At 48.4% G+C, this 18,930-nt stretch overlaps 1 protein-coding gene across 3 annotated transcripts in view; it reads right to left on the bottom strand.

Annotated features, from left to right (window-relative positions):
* The window catches only part of Cacna1c (calcium voltage-gated channel subunit alpha1 C), a 608,098-nt gene that overhangs the window by 137,805 nt on the left and 451,363 nt on the right, over positions 1 to 18,930 (bottom strand). For all 3 annotated transcript variants that reach the window (XM_032905806.1, XM_032905803.1, XM_032905804.1), the window contains exons 7-9: positions 17,656 to 17,852; positions 9,144 to 9,247; positions 1,714 to 1,886 (exon numbers count right to left, since the gene is read on the bottom strand). In XM_032905806.1, the coding sequence (XP_032761697.1) occupies positions 1,714 to 1,886; positions 9,144 to 9,247; positions 17,656 to 17,852 (474 nt within the window). The remainder of the gene's footprint in view (positions 1 to 1,713; positions 1,887 to 9,143; positions 9,248 to 17,655; positions 17,853 to 18,930) is intronic.

The raw sequence follows: 18,930 nt of genomic DNA, 5'->3' as shown, positions 1-18,930 counted from the left end.
ACTGCAATCTGCTCCAACAGCAAGGTATACGCCATGCTGGGAGCTCTCCTTGGAATTCACTCATACAATGGGCAAGATGGAGAAGAAGCCTGTGTTCTTTGGAAGCTCTCCATTTAACAGGGAACAGTACAGCCATGCGTCTTGGTGAATGGCAACTGGCTGTGTAGCAACCAGTGAATATTGCCCATTTCTACACGACACATACCGACAAAATGTTTATCATGATTAATCCTGAGCCAAGACGTCAAACCCTCTATCAGCTACTCTGTGACTCACAGGCCAACTAACTTTTTAGTATTCTACCTAATCCCACAAACTAATCAGTTATCATGCAGTTCCACCAATAATACAACAGAAGCTGCCATGTGTTTTCCCAGAAAAACCCTCAGTGGCATCATAGCTCATTGTAATAATCTATCAACAGCCCCATCTTCCAGCTTGCAAAATGGCTTAGCGGAGCATGAAGGCTTCCTTGGGTTATTAAATCGCACTGTTACCAGTCCCTTGCTGTTTATGTGTTTTAATTTTGTCTTTGTATCTTGAGCAGAGCTGTCCAGAATGGAATAGTTGATAGATTTATTGCACCAATCTTTGGAGCAAGAGAGTAGAGTCTGCCATCACCTTTGGCTGTCTTCTTCCTCCACCTGCTCTTCTCTTGCTGGTAGACTCTCTCCCTGAGTCCCTCTCTACTTAGAGGCAGATTCTGTCCTGTTACCCTCACCCACACGGCTCCATGCTCTTTGTGCCCAATATTCAAGATTTGTCTTGAAATCAGGCTGCTTGAAAGGACAGAACAGCAACTCTTCAAACAAGTAAAATGCAAGACAAATGCAGAGCACAGAATGGGAAGAGAATTAGATCCACAATGATCAGGCTCACAGGAAACACGAGGAGCATTAGAGCCAACCCAAAGGTTCTGAGACTCTCATGCATCACAGTCTCTGGCCAACTCACCCTAGGGATCCTAAGGCGGGGGTTAGGCCCAAGCGTTTGCATTTCTACCAAGTCTGAGCTACCACTCCTGGTCCAGGGATCCCACTTTGAAAACTACTGGGACGATCAGAATGAGGTTTGACTTTCTGTGACTTGCTATCTTAAACATTCACGGTCACCTGCTGTTCCCATTTGTATCCTGGCGGTGTGCTTTCTGGCAATCTGCCAGGAGAAAACTCAGAGGAAGGGACTTGGCTCTGTGTCTATAATCTAAATGGATTCAGTGGAATTCTGCTGCATTTCCTACGACGTTCCCAGAAGCACTGTCTCAGGTGATAAGTTAAGTTACCTACTCCATGAGAAATGTTGACTCTATTCGCCAAGAGAAATCGGGGAGGGGAAGGGGGACCTGGAAGACCTCTGCCAGTGTGGGAAAGATCCTACTCAGGTACACACCTTCCCAAGCAGCTGGCTTGTGGAAACTGATCCCAAGGAACTGGAGCAGATGCTTGGCCTCTCCTTAAGAGCCCACAGGAGAGGCGTGCCTCACTCACCTGGGACAACTGTGTTTTCAGGGCAAAGTCTCTAAATGGAATATGGGCCTTTCTGTGGCAGTTACAGTGCTTTCCCATCTGACTAATTCTTAGAGCAGCAAACGACAGCCACCATTGAGAAGAATGCTCCTCCATCATCCAGAAGGAAGGTCGGTGTGAAACACCGTCTCCTGGCTCTGCGCTCTACCCATCCCAGACCCCAGACGGAGGGGAGATGGCCACTCACTATTTCGGGGTTTGTCTTCATCCATGCCCTCGTCCTCATTCTCAGGGTCTATGTCTTCCGCCTGGGTGATCCAGTCCAGGTAGCCTTTGAGATCTTCTTCTAGCTGCTGCTTCTCACGAAGCTTCTGAAAGTCTCCTCGAGCTTTGGCTTTCTCCCTCTCTTTGGAAAACTCTCTGGTGTGGGGGGAGGGGACAGGGCGGCACAGAAGGGTTAGCAGGGAGGGAAGATGGAGAGAAGGGAAGGCAAGGCAGGCATTAATGCTCTGTGTAGAGAACCCCATCCAAAGCATCCCCTTTCTACAGAGAGCTATCTCCAGAACCCACTTCTGTCTTCACTTCCTCAAGAAGGGGGAGCCCTACAAGCATACTCTTGACAGAGGCCAGCAAAATCTAAGGGGATAAAGGCTGTTTATTTACTTTCCAGAGCATAATAGGTTATGCCTGTGAGTAACGGCTATTCTTCAAAGAGAGGAAAACCCCTTCCATTCACTCTAATGGTCTTCTACAACAGCAAGGAAACGTGTGTCACCCAGGATTAGGCGACACCTTTTAAAAGAAATGACAAATTGTCTTCAAATGACACAGATTAATTCAGACCCAATGATGAGAGAGCACACTTAATTTTTATTGGGTCTCAACTTTGGCTTCAGTGACGTCTCCTTGATAGTTCGTTAACAGCCAAGTTTGGAATAGTTACACCATGAAAACCCACCAATGTGATTGACCAGGGCATTTCCCCAGCAAAGGAGGTAAGCATTTGCTAGTACCTTCCACTGTCTAGGGGCCCAGGAGGTTTGAGCTCCTCAGTCTCTGTTCTCAGCTCCTACCATTCTTAGCGTGCCTGGAGGGAGCTCAACCCACACAGATTTCCCGTAAGGATTCCAAACACAAGAAAATGCCCTGGGGCCTGCCTTTTGCCTGCCTACTCAGGATAGAAAACTATGTAAAAATGACGATGATGTCAAAGTTAACATGGCGGTTTAAAGAGATAATCAGCAGACATTGCGGGTTTTACGGACTTCTGGAAGAAGGAAACGGAGGAAGTTTCCTTCTCTGCCTTGGCGGAAACCAACCCCTTCTTCTGGGTGGCAAGAGAATTTGATTTGCTTGGTTTTGTCTGTTTGACCTTTCAAAAATGGGGTCGTTGGTAGTAAGATGGGGTGAGATAGATGGGTAGGGTGCGCATGTGAATTCTCTGCTGTCTTGACTAATCCCTGGGCCATGGCTCCTGGGTTTCTTCTCAGTTAGAACTTAATTCAGGACAACAGGCTGTGGAAACCCACTCAGCAGAGCTTCACGCACAAGTGCAGTACTGTAGGGGAAAGGCACCTTGGAGGGCATCATGTCACCAGCAAAACTGCCAGAGACAGAAGGCTCAGTTAAGCCCAGTGTCATATATGGGAGGCTCTGTCACCAGGTACCACCTGCCTAGTCTTTGCATTTTGCCTATGGAGTTTGGCAGGGCTCAGGATTTAGCAATCACCATTGTGGTGAGATGGGGCTGAGACCTGGGAGGAGCCTAGGGAATGTTTTAATTTCGAGAACTGGGGGCTCTCAAGTTAATGAGTCTTCTTCAACTACCTCTTTAACGATGCTCTGTTTTGGATTGAATTTTCTTCTCAAATCTGATTGAATCCAATTATAATCGGATTGAACTTGCTATTTTGTGGGCTTCCTGCCAGCCAGTGGGTACTTTTATTTCCTTCCCAGGAAGTTGGATGCCAGGGAAGAGGCTCTGGATTGACAGATCACAGCGAAGGTGGGAACTGCCTTGGCTTTGCCCATCCTGCTTTTGTTAATGGGGTGGACATGGGGAGCTGCCAGTCCCGTTTGCCTTATCTCCTTACCTGACATAGGGTGAAGCCTCCCCCGCTGTGACCTTACTCTCTAGAGACAATAGATTCATAGTGCACCCTCTCTCCCTATGCAAATAAACTCCATAAAATGTACCCGGAGGAATGTCTCCTGCAATCTTTCTACCTACACCCACAAGCTTTTTTGCCCCTTTCCTCTGGAGTGGGTTTGAGTGAGTTTCAAAGGCATAAAGTTGCTAAGAGAGTCCTTTAGCTCTTCTGGATAATTTCTCAGAGTTCAAGCTCTGGTTATAAGACACCCACCATCCTTCTTACAGAGCTTCAAGAACAGGCCTGGACTCGGCTGCAGTTAGGAGGGGAAGCTCGCTGTCCACGCCTGCAAACCCATTGGGGAATCTCAACGGTCACAGGGAATGAAGGAGAAGGGAAGCCTACATGCTTCTATGGGACTTGCCTGCTTTTGCTCCTGTAGAGGAAGGAGATGCTCTGGCGGGAGGGGTTAAAAAGGGACATGAGCAAGGCAAGATGGTGTTTCGATGGTACCACGGGCAGGGACTCAGCCACACATGCTGCACGGAACTCCAGGCTGCACGTGTTGGTGAAACACTGGGTGAGAGCCCCTGGTTCTCTTTGCTCTCCTGGATGCCTGTCCTGGAGACTGAGTTAATGAATACATGAAACTCCAGCCTGATAGGCTATGCCCAGCCCAGAGGCCAGAGCCAGCAAGACAGTCAGTCACTACTGTGGGATTTGTCACAAGGCAGGATCTGTCACTAGCAAAATGGCCTCGATAAAATATGGGAGGAGGGGTGGTCAGTGCTCATTATGTAAAGCAGGCAACAGGATGTTGGTGGGGGCGGGGGGAGAACTAATCACTCTAACCATGGAATAGTAGGCACTTTGAAGATCAATATTGAAGAGGTAACTAATAACTCTGCTATTGCTAAAATTTGTCTGCAACCCCCCAAATCAACATTCATGGCATTCTTATACTCATGGATGAATATGCATGTAATGGCAAAACAAAAACATGTCACGTGCTTCTTGCTAAGGTCAGACAAGGTGAGACGTTTTCCTTAGCACAGTTCTCATAACATGGCAAATGTCTATTTACTGGCATTTTTTATTGTTATATTTTTGGGCTATTGATTAGCGATTTCACTGTTTACATGGCCGCGAGCATAGCTCTAAGGCGTAAACGGCTATGCAGCGTCTTACAGAGAAAATGGGTGTTAGATCAAGCCAGCACAGGCATGCGTTACAGTGTGCTGGTGGCTGTGAGTCTAATGTTAACACGGGGGTGATGGTTACTAAATAAGAAACACGCATAGGGCTATGCTTTAATAGCTGCCAAATGTGACCAGATAGTTATGGCAAGAGTCTAATGCTGTACTCTGCCTCAGTGATCGGTATTCACCCATGCATTGCCCAACGTGACTTGACAGAGTGCAGTCACTGAAGGATGAGGATCGACTCTGTGTGGTCACCTCTTCTGCTCCCACCATAGCATGTGGGGGGCTCCTCAGTCTGGATGTTCTGTCTTAACAGTGCATCCACTGCGGTCCAGTTTTACTCTCAGGCTGCGACTCTCCCACATACCAGGGACTCTTCTTTTTCAGGCAAGAGCCAGGCCTGCCTCCTGATGTGAGAAAGGAGGCAGTTTCCCAGCTAAGAGATTCTAGGCCCAGATAGAGTCCATCCTTCCACTCCCCCGCCCACCCTCATCTTCAAATGCAATTTCAAAAGTCTCACAGTCACTGTCTGGATTCTAATAGTTTGGAGACTGGAATTTCCAGAGGAGAAAGTAATTCTAGTCCAATTGTTACCTATACTGATGCCAGACTTGTGCCTTGCATAGGGTGGGTATGGGGGTCATTACATAACATGGGAGAGTTTTGAAGGGTCCAAGAGCTGTGCGTCCTTCACACAGTTATGTTCTATGTGGCCTCGCCAGAACCAAGGCATTCTGGATATGTGAGGGTTACAGATAAAGGATGCAGAACCCTCAGGTAACCAAAATCTGAGCGTTTCTACATTTACAGTAGAAACTCGATGGCATGCCATCCCTGCTCTGAGCAGAACACAGCAGGCACACTTCAGCCTCTCCTCACTGACAAAAGGACACACTTTGCGAGGACGAGTTACTTTATGGAGCTATGGGAGTGTTATTTTTAATGGATGGATGCCGGGTTCACACCCCACCTCTCCAGTCACAGAATACTTCCCAGCTGCTGCTGAAGTGCCTCTGCTCTCTGGGCCCATTAAGCTTTGCTGAGTTTGAGTGAGTCCTCCCGCTGGGCCAGCCCGGCAGCATTTCCCAGGCTTTCCTGTTCCTGGCTGTGTCCAGAAACTTGTAAACTGCATCTACTATACCTCTCCTTCATCCCTCCCACCGTTGTAGTGTCTGATCTCCCCCCACACCCCTTTCTCCTGTAACTCTCTCGGGCAGGTGTTCTGTGGAAGTTACCGGAAGTCTGTGGTTTGAAGATATTCTGGCCCGGCCCTCCTATCCTCTAAACTTAGAATGGATACAGCTTCCTCATTTACACCTCAGTCTTTTCCTCAGTGAAATAGAAACATGAGTCGCTTCTAGCTCGTGAAGCTGTCACGAAGGATAAACGAACTAAGGTGAGCGATGCAGAGCACAGGCCTTGACACAGTATGGGGAGACTGTGCAATCCTTGGGATAGGGCTCTCATGGGCTCTAAGACTCCCTTGATATTCTGGAAGGTTGGACTAACTGGAGTCTAGCTGATGAATGAGTGGGCTTTCCCCCTGAATATTTGAGGTTAACTATTACATTATTGTCCTGATTAATCAAGATGTCAACTTCAAACCATCACCAGTATGGTCAACCAGAGGCAAGGAATTCAGTCACTGGCCCATGACAAAAGCCAGAAGGGGTGGGCAACTGCTTACAGACACCTGTCTGGCTGAGCAAAGGGTCCATCAATGTTCCTGGCGCCGTCAGACCCATGCTGTAACTTTGGGGATGCTCAGGTGTTAGAAGGCCCCAGAACAGACCCACCAAACTCTGGCTCACAGGTGCAGAGGCTGAAGAGCCTTTATAGTCCCATCCCACGTCAATGAAATGCTCTGAAAGCCATTAAGCATCAATACATTGGATTATGTGCATCTATGTAAACATTTGATCTACATGAGACCAAGGTGCAACTTCACAATGGTCTTTCGCCAGCATCCGCAGCTGCTCTGTTGACATCTCTGGCTTGGCACCAGCAGGTTGGCCATGCATCTGGGAGATGAGGGCAGCAATGGCTGAAGGGTGAAAATGGAGCTTTTGGGGTCTAGATCTCATTCTCCACAGGGGATCCCTAGAGGGATTTTACGTGCTAAGATTTGGTTCCTAACCTCTGAGGGGAGAAAATGGGATTTAAGTTCGAGATACATTGGTGTGGAGCTCTGCGCTACACTACAACCAGACTTATTCAATGCAGATCTAGCAGGCAGTGATAAGAAAACAGGATCCCAACCAAGCCTTCAGGCCTAAGTCTGCTGATTGCCAGAAAAGTGACATGTTGGCTCAAGTTACTCATCTTTAAAAGTCAAAACAGTGGCTGCAGTCGGCGCTGACTGTACACTCTTCCTGTGCCTGATACTCTACATGGACAGTCCTGTTCGTTCTACAGTGACGGCCACCTGCTACTTGGTGCTAGCTTCACTTTTTGACATGGAAAACAAAGATTTACAAAGATGATGTTGCCAGAGAGTGTTCATCCAGCAAACACAGAGCTAAGATAGCCACATTTCTGTCTTGAAAGGGGATAATGAGTTTGATTCGTTTCCAACGCTGTCAGTGAGATTCATGCATAAGCAGTGGATCATTTTCTTGTGTTGGAAGATAAAAACAACCCACCCACCCCCTGCATCCTCCAGGCAGCTAACAGGAGCTTATATGTGACTCCAGCTCCTGCTCTCCTATGTGGTCTCACCTTTGCAAAAGGCGAGATGGCTTTCAGGGCCATGGGAGTGATAAAAGTAGGAGAGGGCTCCTTTCTTCGCTCTGTGGCAGACTGAACTGCATGCCCTGACCATGGCAGGAGGCAGAACACTACCCAGTCTGCACTGAAAGCAGCTTCTTTCCTTCCTCTTGGAATGCCCCCCCCCAAGCAGGAAATCCATAGGTGCCCAGGAAAACAGTTGGCCCATCCAAGCAGAGCAGAAACAGATCCCCCACCTCCCTCTATACCGAAGTCAGTAGGCGAATCCCCTATAGGGGGTCAAAGGGTCACCAGGAGTATTTAGGTGTCAGGCCTTGGCATGGCTGGCATGAGCTGGTGAAAGATGGGTGGCTGACGAGACACCCCAGGTCTCTCTGGTGAGAAGGTAGCCATCCATCCATGGGGTCTCGATGCCCTGGCCATGAGTCATTCTTTTACTTCAAATTGTGTTTGAGCAAGGGCTGAAAACAGGTAGGTTTGCATTTGTGGCCATCTAGATAAATTTGAAGGAAAATGAATTATGCCTCATCGCTAACCTCATAATAACCTGTGGCTTTAAATAGTTATGTGCCCTTGGCATTCAGAAAAGTAAGTATCAGTGATGGGCTGTTGTCCTTGAGATGAGAATTAGTCTGTATTTGTTTGTGCATATATGTAGGTGTGCACACACATATATGGTCATGGAGTTTTGTCTTTCTTTGGTTTTTGACAAAACTGGGATAGAACATAGCCTTACCACTGAGCTATCCTACCATTTCCTATTTTAAACCAAACTCTTCCTTCTCTAGCCCGTTTACTCAATATAGGTGATTTAAAGCCTGCATTCGCCTGCATATTCTAGCCAGCCCATGAGCTCCGGCCAGCGTTTATTTCCAAGGGCACTGCGAGTGTTGTGTGTGCACACGAACCTTCTTTCAGATTCCTTCTGTGAAGCTATTCCCACCCAAGGCTCTTTCTGCACTGTTCCTTAGCTGAGTGAGTACAGCCCAAGGGGAAGCAGCCTGCCCAAGACCTGGGGGCTGGGAGGGTCTTGGTGTGTGTGGTGAGCTAGGGGTGGAACCGGGTGTCTCTGATGGGTTAACCCCCTCCATCCGACCCTCCTCACAGTCAGGCCAAAGACTTTCACTTCAAGGCTCCTGAATGACCCTTGATCCCAGGTTCATCAGAGCCAGAAATAGAACAGTGCCAGGAAGAGCAAGAGAGAATAAAATAAAAATTAATGGAAAAATCAAGACCATTTCCTTGGTCCTGCTTACCCGCTAAGAACACCGAGAACCAAGTTAAGTACAAAAAATGACCCTATGATGATTAGTGTTACAAAATAGATCCAGGGCCAGTCCCTTCCTACGGCATCATTGACCTGGAAGAATGGAATGATAGTTAGTCAGGCACACACAGCAACCGAGCACGGTCGAGCGCCAGCCACCGGCTCCCCAGCGCTGAGCTGAGCAGCGTGGGACCCGGGATCCTCAAGGTGCAACTCAGAGGCTAAACGTCTGTGCAGCCAATGGTCAGAATCTGTTCTTGTATGGAGATTTTTTCCCCCGTTTTCCTGGGCCTGTTAGGGTCCTGTCTCTGAGGATTCTGCATTGAACGCAGTGGAACCTGGGACCTTGCTCGGCTGCGTTGTAAAGAAGACACGGAGGTGGTCAGCTTACCCGCTCAAAACACCGAGAACCAGATTTAGAACGAAAAAGGATCCAAAGATGACCAGACTGACAAAATACACCCAGGGCAACTCATAGCCCATAGCGTCTTGCATCTGGAAAGATGAAGGAGAGTTAGGACAGAGCAAGCAGAGTGGACAGACAGACAGGGAGTGTGGACAGAGCCATAGGAGGCAAAAGGGCTTTCGTTAAGGGGACCAGGAGCTGCCACTCTCTGACTTCATCTCTATTCAAAATCCTTCCTTCCACTCTTGACCTGAGCAGCGGAGTCTGGGGGTGGAGTCGGGGGGGGGTGTCTTGCTTGACCCTTCTTGCTGTTCTATTTTCTGGAAAAGAAATAGTTTTCCAGTGCTTCTCCTACACACTTGTCTCTGAACATTTTATTTTCCAATTCTGGAATGGGATTTTGTGGCCATTAAATCTTAAGCTGTACCCTGGGCTGGGCTGACCTTGGGCTGTGAAAAGGGCCAACTTTCCTGACAGGGCTGGAGACTGTGGTTTACGTCACAAGGAGCAGGATCTTTCTGGAGTCTGGGAAGTAGAGGCTTGGTCTTAGTTCCTCACAAGCAAACGGACCAGGAAAGGCAGTGCTCTATATGTCAAAGAAGGGGCCTTGTCATGGACACCGCAGCCTAGAGGGAAGAGGCACTTAGCCTGTAACTACGGGACCAATGTGGACACTCTGTGGTACGTCACCGGCCTCTGCAGGAACTGGAGGCAATGAGAGGCAGACTGGTCCCTCTGGGCTAAGGAGAGTTTGCTGACTCCCATCCTCTCCCTACTGCCCCTCGAAGGATCTGTCAGCCATTTCCTATACTTCAGGCAGGAAGGAGTGTGAAGATGTCACGGGACAGCATTTCTATTAAAGAGGAAATACGCCCTGACCCAGCTCCTCGAATCTACTTCTGACGTTTTCCAAGCACTGAACACACTTCACTTCTGGTTTATAAGAAATGAGCCCCAGGGTTGGTTGTCTTGGGTGAACCTAGCTTATAAAACTCTAGATTCCGAAGGTAGCGGCTTCCTGACAGATGCTCGATGTGGAATCCATGGCAGAGCTCGTGGACCCCGGTTGATACAGGGTCTCAATTGTATCTGGAAGGACACAATTGTGCATCTTCAGTACACTGGGCCCTAAGGTGACCAATGCTGGGACGACTGTCAGCAACCAATGAAAGTAGATCCCTGGGTCTCGTCTCCAAACCTGGGGGTTCAGTGTAGTTCGTATGTCTGCGTTACGATTGCAGTCATGGACACCCTAAGAGATTTTCCTGGGGAATAAGAAAACTTGACAACTGCTGCTTCGGTTCTACCTCTGTTCCTCGATTGAGTTATAGATATGTTGTTCTCTGTGTGATTGGACTAAAGATAGAGAAGCACCCGGAGATCTGCTGCTCCAAATGGCTTGCTGTTTTAGTTATTGATCTTGTATAAGAATTGAGTGCGTTGTCTCATTGGTTTGAACTGAGTCGATGAGGGAGAGTTCCCCCACGTATGTCCACACTGCAGGGCAAGTCAATTTAACCATTCGTTGGCCATTCCCATTCTTTTGTGTCTTGCTCTAGTTTTCCATAGCATTTATCACTTCATGATTGTGTGGGTTCCTTGTGGGTTGCAATAGGCTATTACAGGCTGTAGTGTGGTTTCATGAGCACTGGTGGCTTTGGTGAATCCCATGGGCCAGGAGCAATGCCTTGCATTTGATAGGTACTCAGTAACCCTGCTGAGTTGGGTGGATGAATTTAAGACTAGGGCTCTGTACTAGAAGTAGGAAGCCTTTGATAGCTGGGGATGTATGTACATATGTCTGTCTGTATGTATGTATATATGTATGCATGCATGCATGCAGTTGCTGGAGGTGTAAGAAGCGGGGAGCAGGAAATAGAGAGGACTGCTGGATGAGGCTACAGAAGCAAGGGCTATTTCAGATAAGGCAGAGTGGACTTTGCACACTGGAGTCACTGACAGCAGAGGGCGCTATGGAGCAGGAAGAAAGTCCAGGGTCCAATGACCCCGTGGTAGCAGTAGCTAAGCCCCACCCCTTCAGGGACTTGGTCATTGTTAGACCCATGTACACAGCTGTAAAGCATTCCTGGCCATGGACCAGGAGTGAAGGAGAGAGTAGGGTACCCAGCAAAGTGGCAGTGGCTGGCAGAGGTGGGGCAGTCAGCCTTCGTGTGGACTCTCTTCCCAGGGCCCTTCTTGGAGCAGCAGGAATCTGCTGAGCACCAAGTGCAAAAGAAAGCAGACTGGTGGAGCTAGAACTGTTCCTTCAGTTTGTCTCTAGGCCAGGGAGAGGAAAGCAGAAGTGAGCAACACAAGCCAGAAAGACGAAATAGGACTAGAAAGGGAGCCACGTACCCAGCCATGTGGCTATGCCGGGGCATGCACATGCCACTGGGACATGGGGAGGGGCCTTCTGCCTGCTCACAGAGCATCCATAGTTATTCACCACGAGCTTGATGTGGGATGTATAAGATGTGGATGCCGTGGTGGACTTGAGATTGCAGTCAAGCAACCCCAGCTGGGGTGGAAGGCAAGGGAAGGAGTCTTGGGAAACCTGGACCTTAAGCAATGGGCATCTTTCTGGCTTCTCCTCTTCAATTACTTCCTAACATAGATCAAAACCAGAAGCAGGCTCTTCCTTTCCCTGCAAGTCAGTGGTTCTCAACCTGGGGTTCCTGACCCCTTTGCAGGCCTGAACAACCTTTTCACAGGGTTGCCGAAGACCATGGGAAAACACAGACACGTACATTATGATTCGTGAACAGTGACAAAATCATAGTTGTGAAATAGCAACAAAATAATTGTATGGTTGGGGGGGTCACCCTAACATGAGGAACTGTATTAAAGGGTCTCATGGCATCATGAAGGTTGAGAACCACCGTTCTCAGCACTGCTGTCATGTTTAGGGAGAATGTGGAGAATGGGGAAAACTGGTGAGAACGATAGGCTGCCACCAGAGAGCAGGCAGGCAGACACAGAACTTGGGCACCACCCAGCAGTGTGCCACTCCCTAGAGCCTATACCCAGCCTCTACATTACTAAGCTACTGTAGTAACTTTTCTGGCTCGGGCTACCTCAAGCCCGAGGACAGAAGGCAATCTGGTCTGTTATGAGCACTGTGCCTTTACTCATCCCATGGGACAAGTGGCCACAGAGGCGCCAGCAGGTGCCGGCCTGCTCTCTGCAGCTGGGGTCGCAGAGCAGAGCAGCCCCAGAGTCAGGGCGAGTGGTCTCCTCTAGCTTCCTTAGAATGGATTCCTTCCCCCAAACAGTACTCCAGGCCACCCAAGCCCTTTTGCCTTAGAGATTCCATTGGGTTCTTGATTAGCCTATGGACCCTTTCTTCTGGGTCGCATAAGACGAGATGACTTAGTTCCATCAAGGACTTCTGTGGCTAGAACTAGAGATCTGAAGACCATGGGTCCACAAACAGCCAGGGTCAGAAAGAGGAAACTCAGGGTTTCCACATCCAGCTCCATATTTCTGCTTTGGTCCCTTCCTTGGCTATGGGATAGGTATTTTATGGGTGCAAGACAGTTGAGGGGATTGGGAATAGATGATCAATCAGGGACATTTCTGGGGGGTCTTAACCCGTCATGCCTGAGCAGACAGCCATCTGAAGGAGATCCTGCAGTCTGAAGAGAAAGCACTCTTTGTTCGTCCCTCTTGGTCTAGACCACCTACTTTCAGGGCAGACTGGGTGGAGAGTGCACAATGGTGGCTTTCCCTAATGTGATCATTATCTCCATCCTGGGGACTAGATTTACTCTGAAGAAAAGAATAATAAAGGCTCATCAAAAAGGGACTCAGCTTGCTGTCACCCTTATCTGGTGATGCAAACACGGAAATGTCCTCAAGCCCCTGGAAGAGGCTTTTGGGTCTATAACAGCATGAGCTCTGTAGCTTCCCTAAGGAAGGCAGGGGCAGCCTGGTTCCTCATGTCCAAAGTAAGCAGCATTCAGGACCCCAGACCTGAAACTAGGTTGGCACTTCCTTCGCTGAAATAAACATAGACTCCCTATTTAACCAAGACTGGACAAAGGGAATTCTAAAAGAATACCAAAGACCCATCTGAAACTAGCATCTAACTGGGTGGAAGGCCCCTGCCTTATACTTTCAAATCCACCAGAACCTCTTCCTTGAGGGCAGGGGGAGGCAAAACCTCCACCAGGAACATCTCAGGGCCTCTCTGATTCAAGCTGATTTCCCTGAGTTTTACATCACGTGTAATTTCCCCTTCTCACCACAAGCTCTGAGGATCTATAGAGACTAGATGGTCCCCACAAGTACCAAAAGAGGCTATTACCCATCAAGGGCTATGGCCTCTCGATGACCTATGCTGCCTGGAATATAAATGTCCACCACAGGTGTCACAGGGTAAGAAGCAAGTTGAAGCCTGCCCCAGCCCTGTTCACCTACTCATCCCTTGCTGAAAATTCCCCAGATAGTTGAACAGTTAGAAGATCATTTAGGCAGGAGAAAACAGCTGATCCTAACAGCCGGGCAAGCCAGCAACAAAACTGCACATTCAAATGACCCGTGTAAGCAGATGGGCTGGGGTCCTGACCGGGTGGGGGGGGTATGAGCATAGAGAGTGATGTCCTGGTCTGATCACCATGTTGGGAACAGCTGACTCACAGTGGGAAGGGTTGCTAGCAGGTGTATGGTCCTAGATGGTGCCTGACACTGCATCCCACCAGCATAGTGAGCATGAACACTGGGATACCCCAGTACCTTCTTGGGTTTGTTAAGAAACTAAAACATACTTCATTCCAACATCCAAAGCCACTAACGAATGCTTTCCCAAGATATGGGCATCTGTTCTCTGGTTCCTTATTCAGTCTCGGGACCAAAATTCCAAGCTCCCCCAGAGTGGTCTCTTTCCTATACAACCCTGCAATTCTATCAGGGAGCCATACTCCTTTGTAAATACTGCATGCCTTTTATTCTGAACTCCAGGTAGGCAGGACTTATTCTTCTCTGTCCCCTACCCCATGCCATTCCTGCTTCTGGGAACATAAGAAATGCTCAATAAATATATGCTAAATTGAATTATTGGGCTGCAAGAATTCATCTAATATGAGTAAAATGGATGGAATGAGTGAACGGATGGATGTATGGATGAATGAGGGAGCAAGCAGATGAAGGCTCTGAGAGGCTCATTCTCTTCATTACTGTGGTAGTAACCCTCCAACATATTGTTTAGGTAGCAGATTCTCTGTGTTAGGTGATCTTTGGTTCAAAGGTTAAAAAAAATCTCACATCTGAAAAAAAGATTAAAAAAAAATCAGTGGAAATGTTTGACCCTAGATTCTTCCTTCTCTTGCTTGGTAGTATTGGTGATGCTTTTCTTCTTCTTCTTCTTCTTCTTCTTCTTCTTCTTCTTCTTCTTCTTCTTCTTCTTCTTCTTCTTCTTCTTCTTCTTCTTCTTCTTTCCTCCTCCTCCTCCTCCTCCTCCTCCTCCTCCTCCCTCCTCCTCCTCCTCCTCCTCCTCCTTCCTCTTCTCTTCCTCTTCTCTTCCTCTTCTTCTTCATCCTCGCTGTTGTTGTCCTCATCGTCATCGCTTTCCTCCTCCTCCTCCTCCTCCTCCTCCTCCTCCTCCTCTTCTTCCTCCTCCTCCTCCTCCTCCTCTCCTCCTCCTCCTCTTGTTTTTGTTTGTCTAACTTTTAATACTTGGGCACTCTGGGAGTACATGGAGAGGCTTTGGTTTAAAGAGTGATTTCCTAAGAAAACTACATGGAAGCCTGAGTTTTAGTTTAGTTTCTTCTCTCTAGAAACTTCTATACAGCTGTTTAGATGTTTAAGATGAACCCAGTTCTGAGGGTTCCACTCATTGCTACCCAGAGGAGTCTCTGTTGCTCCTCTCCGGGTCCACTAGACTTAAACTTCATACTTGATGGAAAATGCATCTTTCTGAGAAGAAGACCAACATCCCTATTCCCTGGAAACTAGCTTAAGACTGGTTCACATCCAGCGGAATCCTAGTAGCACTGTGGCAATTCAGCTAGTTCTATTTTGAGGGCTTTAAACTCAAACTCCCATCCCAACAGCTTGGAGAACTTCCTCTGTGGACACTAAGTTCCTAGCCAGGGACGAGTGGAGACAACTCTGAGGAATTTTGTACCTTTGATGCTAAAACATTTTGAGATTTGAATCTCTGGGTTAGTGGTATAAGCCTAGAGTTGAGGAGGAGGATTGCCTCAGGGAAAGGAAGGAGTGAGAAAGAGAATAGAAAATAAAATGGCCGTAGAAAGGTCAAAGTAATTAGAGGAGTTGGCTGTCAGCAGGAGCGATGAGCTAGGAGGTGCCTCCATCCTGAATAACCACTAGGAAGCATGGTGTCAATGTGTGTGTGTGTGTGTGTGTGTGTGTGTGTGTGTGTGTGTGTGTGTGTGTGTGTGTGCATGCACATAGATGCACACATGTGCACTCACACAATCTGTTTGTTTCAGAAAGATGCTAGGGATGTCAAAGTGAGGGACATCCCCAGACCCTGGAGCTCCTTCACCTCTGAACATTTTTCTGTCCCCTGCCTGAGCTCCATCACACCCCCGGGAGAGAAGGTACAACACAGCTGTTGAAAATTGGTAGTTACTGTTGTTCGCTTCTGCACAGTCTCCTCTCTGGCTGTCACGATGACAGCATCTTAGGGTCACATCTGGCTGGTGTGTTATCAATGACTTGCAGTGAGGGAGCGGGGTGGGGGGATGATGAAGGAAGATCAGAAAAGTACACCAGGGCTGTCAACAAAGTAAATTATATATATTCCTCCATGCCTGCACCTGCCCTCAGTGTGATGCGACAGCCGGCTTTTCCACAGCGACTGAAGGCAGGGGCTGAGAGCCACAGGATGAGACCCTGGAGCCCAGCACCATATAGTCACATGGTCTGTGGTCCATGGGTGGAACTTGCCTATTTGTCTTTCTGTCCAAGTCTCACCAGGGTCCTTCAGGCAAAGTAGAAGGAATAGTTAGGGCCACCTAGGAAGTCGACCTGCTCTCCTGAGTAGAAGAATTTGCCTAACTATAGAAAATCCAACTTCCAACTCATTCAAATTATACAACACCAGCATCTTATGAGGATCAAGACTGAAAATGGTTTCTAATGTTTCATTTTAGTTTAAGGTCGTTACGGATGACAACCAGTGTTGACAGCATGTAAATACACTGATCCTGCCATGACATGGGCTTCCATATTACTCAGCTCAGAATCTCGCCTATTCTACAGACAGAACTGGATGGAACTGGATTGTACGCGTTACCAAATCCTCAGCACCTCAAGCGTCCAGGCTCACGAGGACACTCAGTAAACATCTGCTGGGAACCAGGCAGAGGCAAGCTGAGAAGAGTCATTAGAGAGAGGTGCAAATTTCCCAGCAGTACTGGACTCTGGCTAAGAGCGATGTCAAGGCTGGGAAGAGAAAGGCTTTTTGGGAGATGGCGTGTGGAAACAGTGGGAAGTTACATCTCCGTGCAGTTACGAAGCTGCCTCGGATTCTGTGAGCACTTCTCTTGGCCTTGCTTCTCTCTCTGGCAACCGTGCTTGGGACATTCCCTTGTTCCTTCTCACTCTTCCTGCTCTGGTTTGCAGACAGGAGTACACAGTCTCTTAAATGTTTTCACCAGGGCTCAATGGATTTGATGATTTGAGAAACTTGGGAACAGTGATATTTTCAAGACCGGCAGCATGGTTTATTCGCCCAAATTCTGAAGAGCAACACTGGATTCTGGCAAGTCGTTTCTCAGGCAGAAGTGGAAAACACTAACCATGAAGATGGCATTTTCTGTGCATTTTTTTTTAAAATAATGAACTTGACTATGCCAGAATGCAGACAGCTAAAATACATATGGTAGGCATACTTACTGGCACTTTGAGGGCTCAAAGGTGGCAAAGCAGTGGTGGCTAGCTACAGCTTACAAGGGGAGGGCATTCTAAATATGCATTGTACAGTAACCAGAGCTTCTGCTCACTGTGAGAGAGACTTTGATGGAGCGGTCTAATATGTTAAGACTAAACCAAGAATTAAACAGACCAGCATGCCACAAGGCTACACGATCCAATACAAAACCAGTTTTCCTTATGGCGTCTCCTTTTAGATTAGCCCTGGCTTTCCTCTGCGTGTTCTGCCTCAGCTCCCTTTTAGGTAAGAGGCAGGAAACGGCTAAGAGCAGAAAGAAGTGTAGAGCGGGAAGAGGAGCTGCATTGAGCCCTTACGCCAGGGGCAGCCCAGTTCATCTGCACGGCGCCAGCTGCACACCAGTGATCCACACTGTGGTGAGGCAGCTAAAGATGAACCTCACTCGAGTGAGGGAAACCTTGCTGAAGTGCTTTGTTTCTCAGGAAAACCCTGGAACAAATCAAAGGCACTCATCCATCACCCCCTCCCCCTCAGCTCCTGTGGGCACGTGTGACCCGGTATCAGGGGAAGGGAGGTGAGGAGGCAGGACAGGCCTCTGGCCCTCCATGCACCCGCCCTCTGAGCGCCCCAGCTGCGTACCCAGTACAGCACGTCCGTCCAGCCCTCCATGGTGATACACTGGAACACCGTCAGCATGGCGAAGGCGAAGTTGTCGAAGTTGGTGATGCCGTGCTTGGGCCCATCCCACCCGGGCTTGCACACGGTCCCGTTCTGACACTGTCGCCCATGGCCTGTCTCCAAAGCACAAGGGGAGGGATCCTCTTCCGCCGGAACATCTCCACCACCAAGGAAACAGGAGACGGGAGGAGGGGTCATGATGGGCAGAGAATGGAGAAAAGATGTTAGAGAGGAAAGTGGCAGGATAAGGCCGACGAGAACCCACAGCAGCCATCGCACCCGTTTTGGTTAGCGCCCTCATGCGGGCCGGACACTCGTTTCAGGGACACAACGACATAGGGCAGTATTTTCAACCAAATGCTGCGAACACTGCATTTTAACCACAGTTGGTTTCACAGACACCAAGGTATTGTCCCCTCTGTCATAGCATGGCAGCACATCTAAGTGGCCAATCAGAGTGCATCCATCTCAAGTGTAAGTTGTTCTGGAAAACAGAAGGCAACGTAAGGAACTCAGAGTCTGGGAGACGGAGGGTTTTATCTGGCGGCTGTGGAGAATTACGGCAATAACAGACAGAAGACCCGCGTTGGAACAGACAATTGCTTTTGACAACAGTGAAAATGTAACTCCAGAGAGAATCTGCCTGTGGTTCTTCACTTAGAGATAATAAGACGCCCAGAATCTTCTCTTCTTTTACAAGGATCCAAACCATCACCGGGTGATTATTTTGCCCATGGGACCCAGGCTCTTTATGGAAGATGACTGGCTAGATTGCTGTTGGCGTCTGTGGCTTCTAATTGAAACTGTTTACTCTCAAGAAAAAAACAGAGGGGCACAGGAATGTTAACCCTTGGCTGTGATAGGCTTCTTAGGAGAACGGAGGTGAGTGCTGTGGTTGAAAACATGTGCCAGTATCTTCCCGGGGACAGCAGTGACACCTCTCACTTCCTCATTTGTGTAACCTCCCTTATGACCCCAGTGTGCTTGTAGCCCATGCTTGTTTCTGTCCCCAGCTCGGGACAAGCTGATTGTTTTCTGCCTTCATAGCCTGCCTTTCCTTTAAGTTTCCTATAAGAAAAGTCGCATGCGAAGAAGCCTTTGTGTGCCCATTCCTTCTGCATCCTTCTTCAAGCACAGTGCTTCTGGGTTCGAGCGCAATGCTGCGTTTCGGTCCGGTCTGCCCCCCTGTCCTACTGAGCAGTGCGTGTTTATCCGTTCTCCAGATGACAGACATCT

Source organism: Rattus rattus, chromosome 6 (genome assembly GCF_011064425.1).
Source record: "Rattus rattus isolate New Zealand chromosome 6, Rrattus_CSIRO_v1, whole genome shotgun sequence".
Classification (NCBI taxonomy): Eukaryota; Metazoa; Chordata; class Mammalia; order Rodentia; family Muridae; genus Rattus; species Rattus rattus.
Note: the sequence above shows the minus strand (reverse complement) of the source record. Positions and strands in the feature narration are given on the sequence as shown.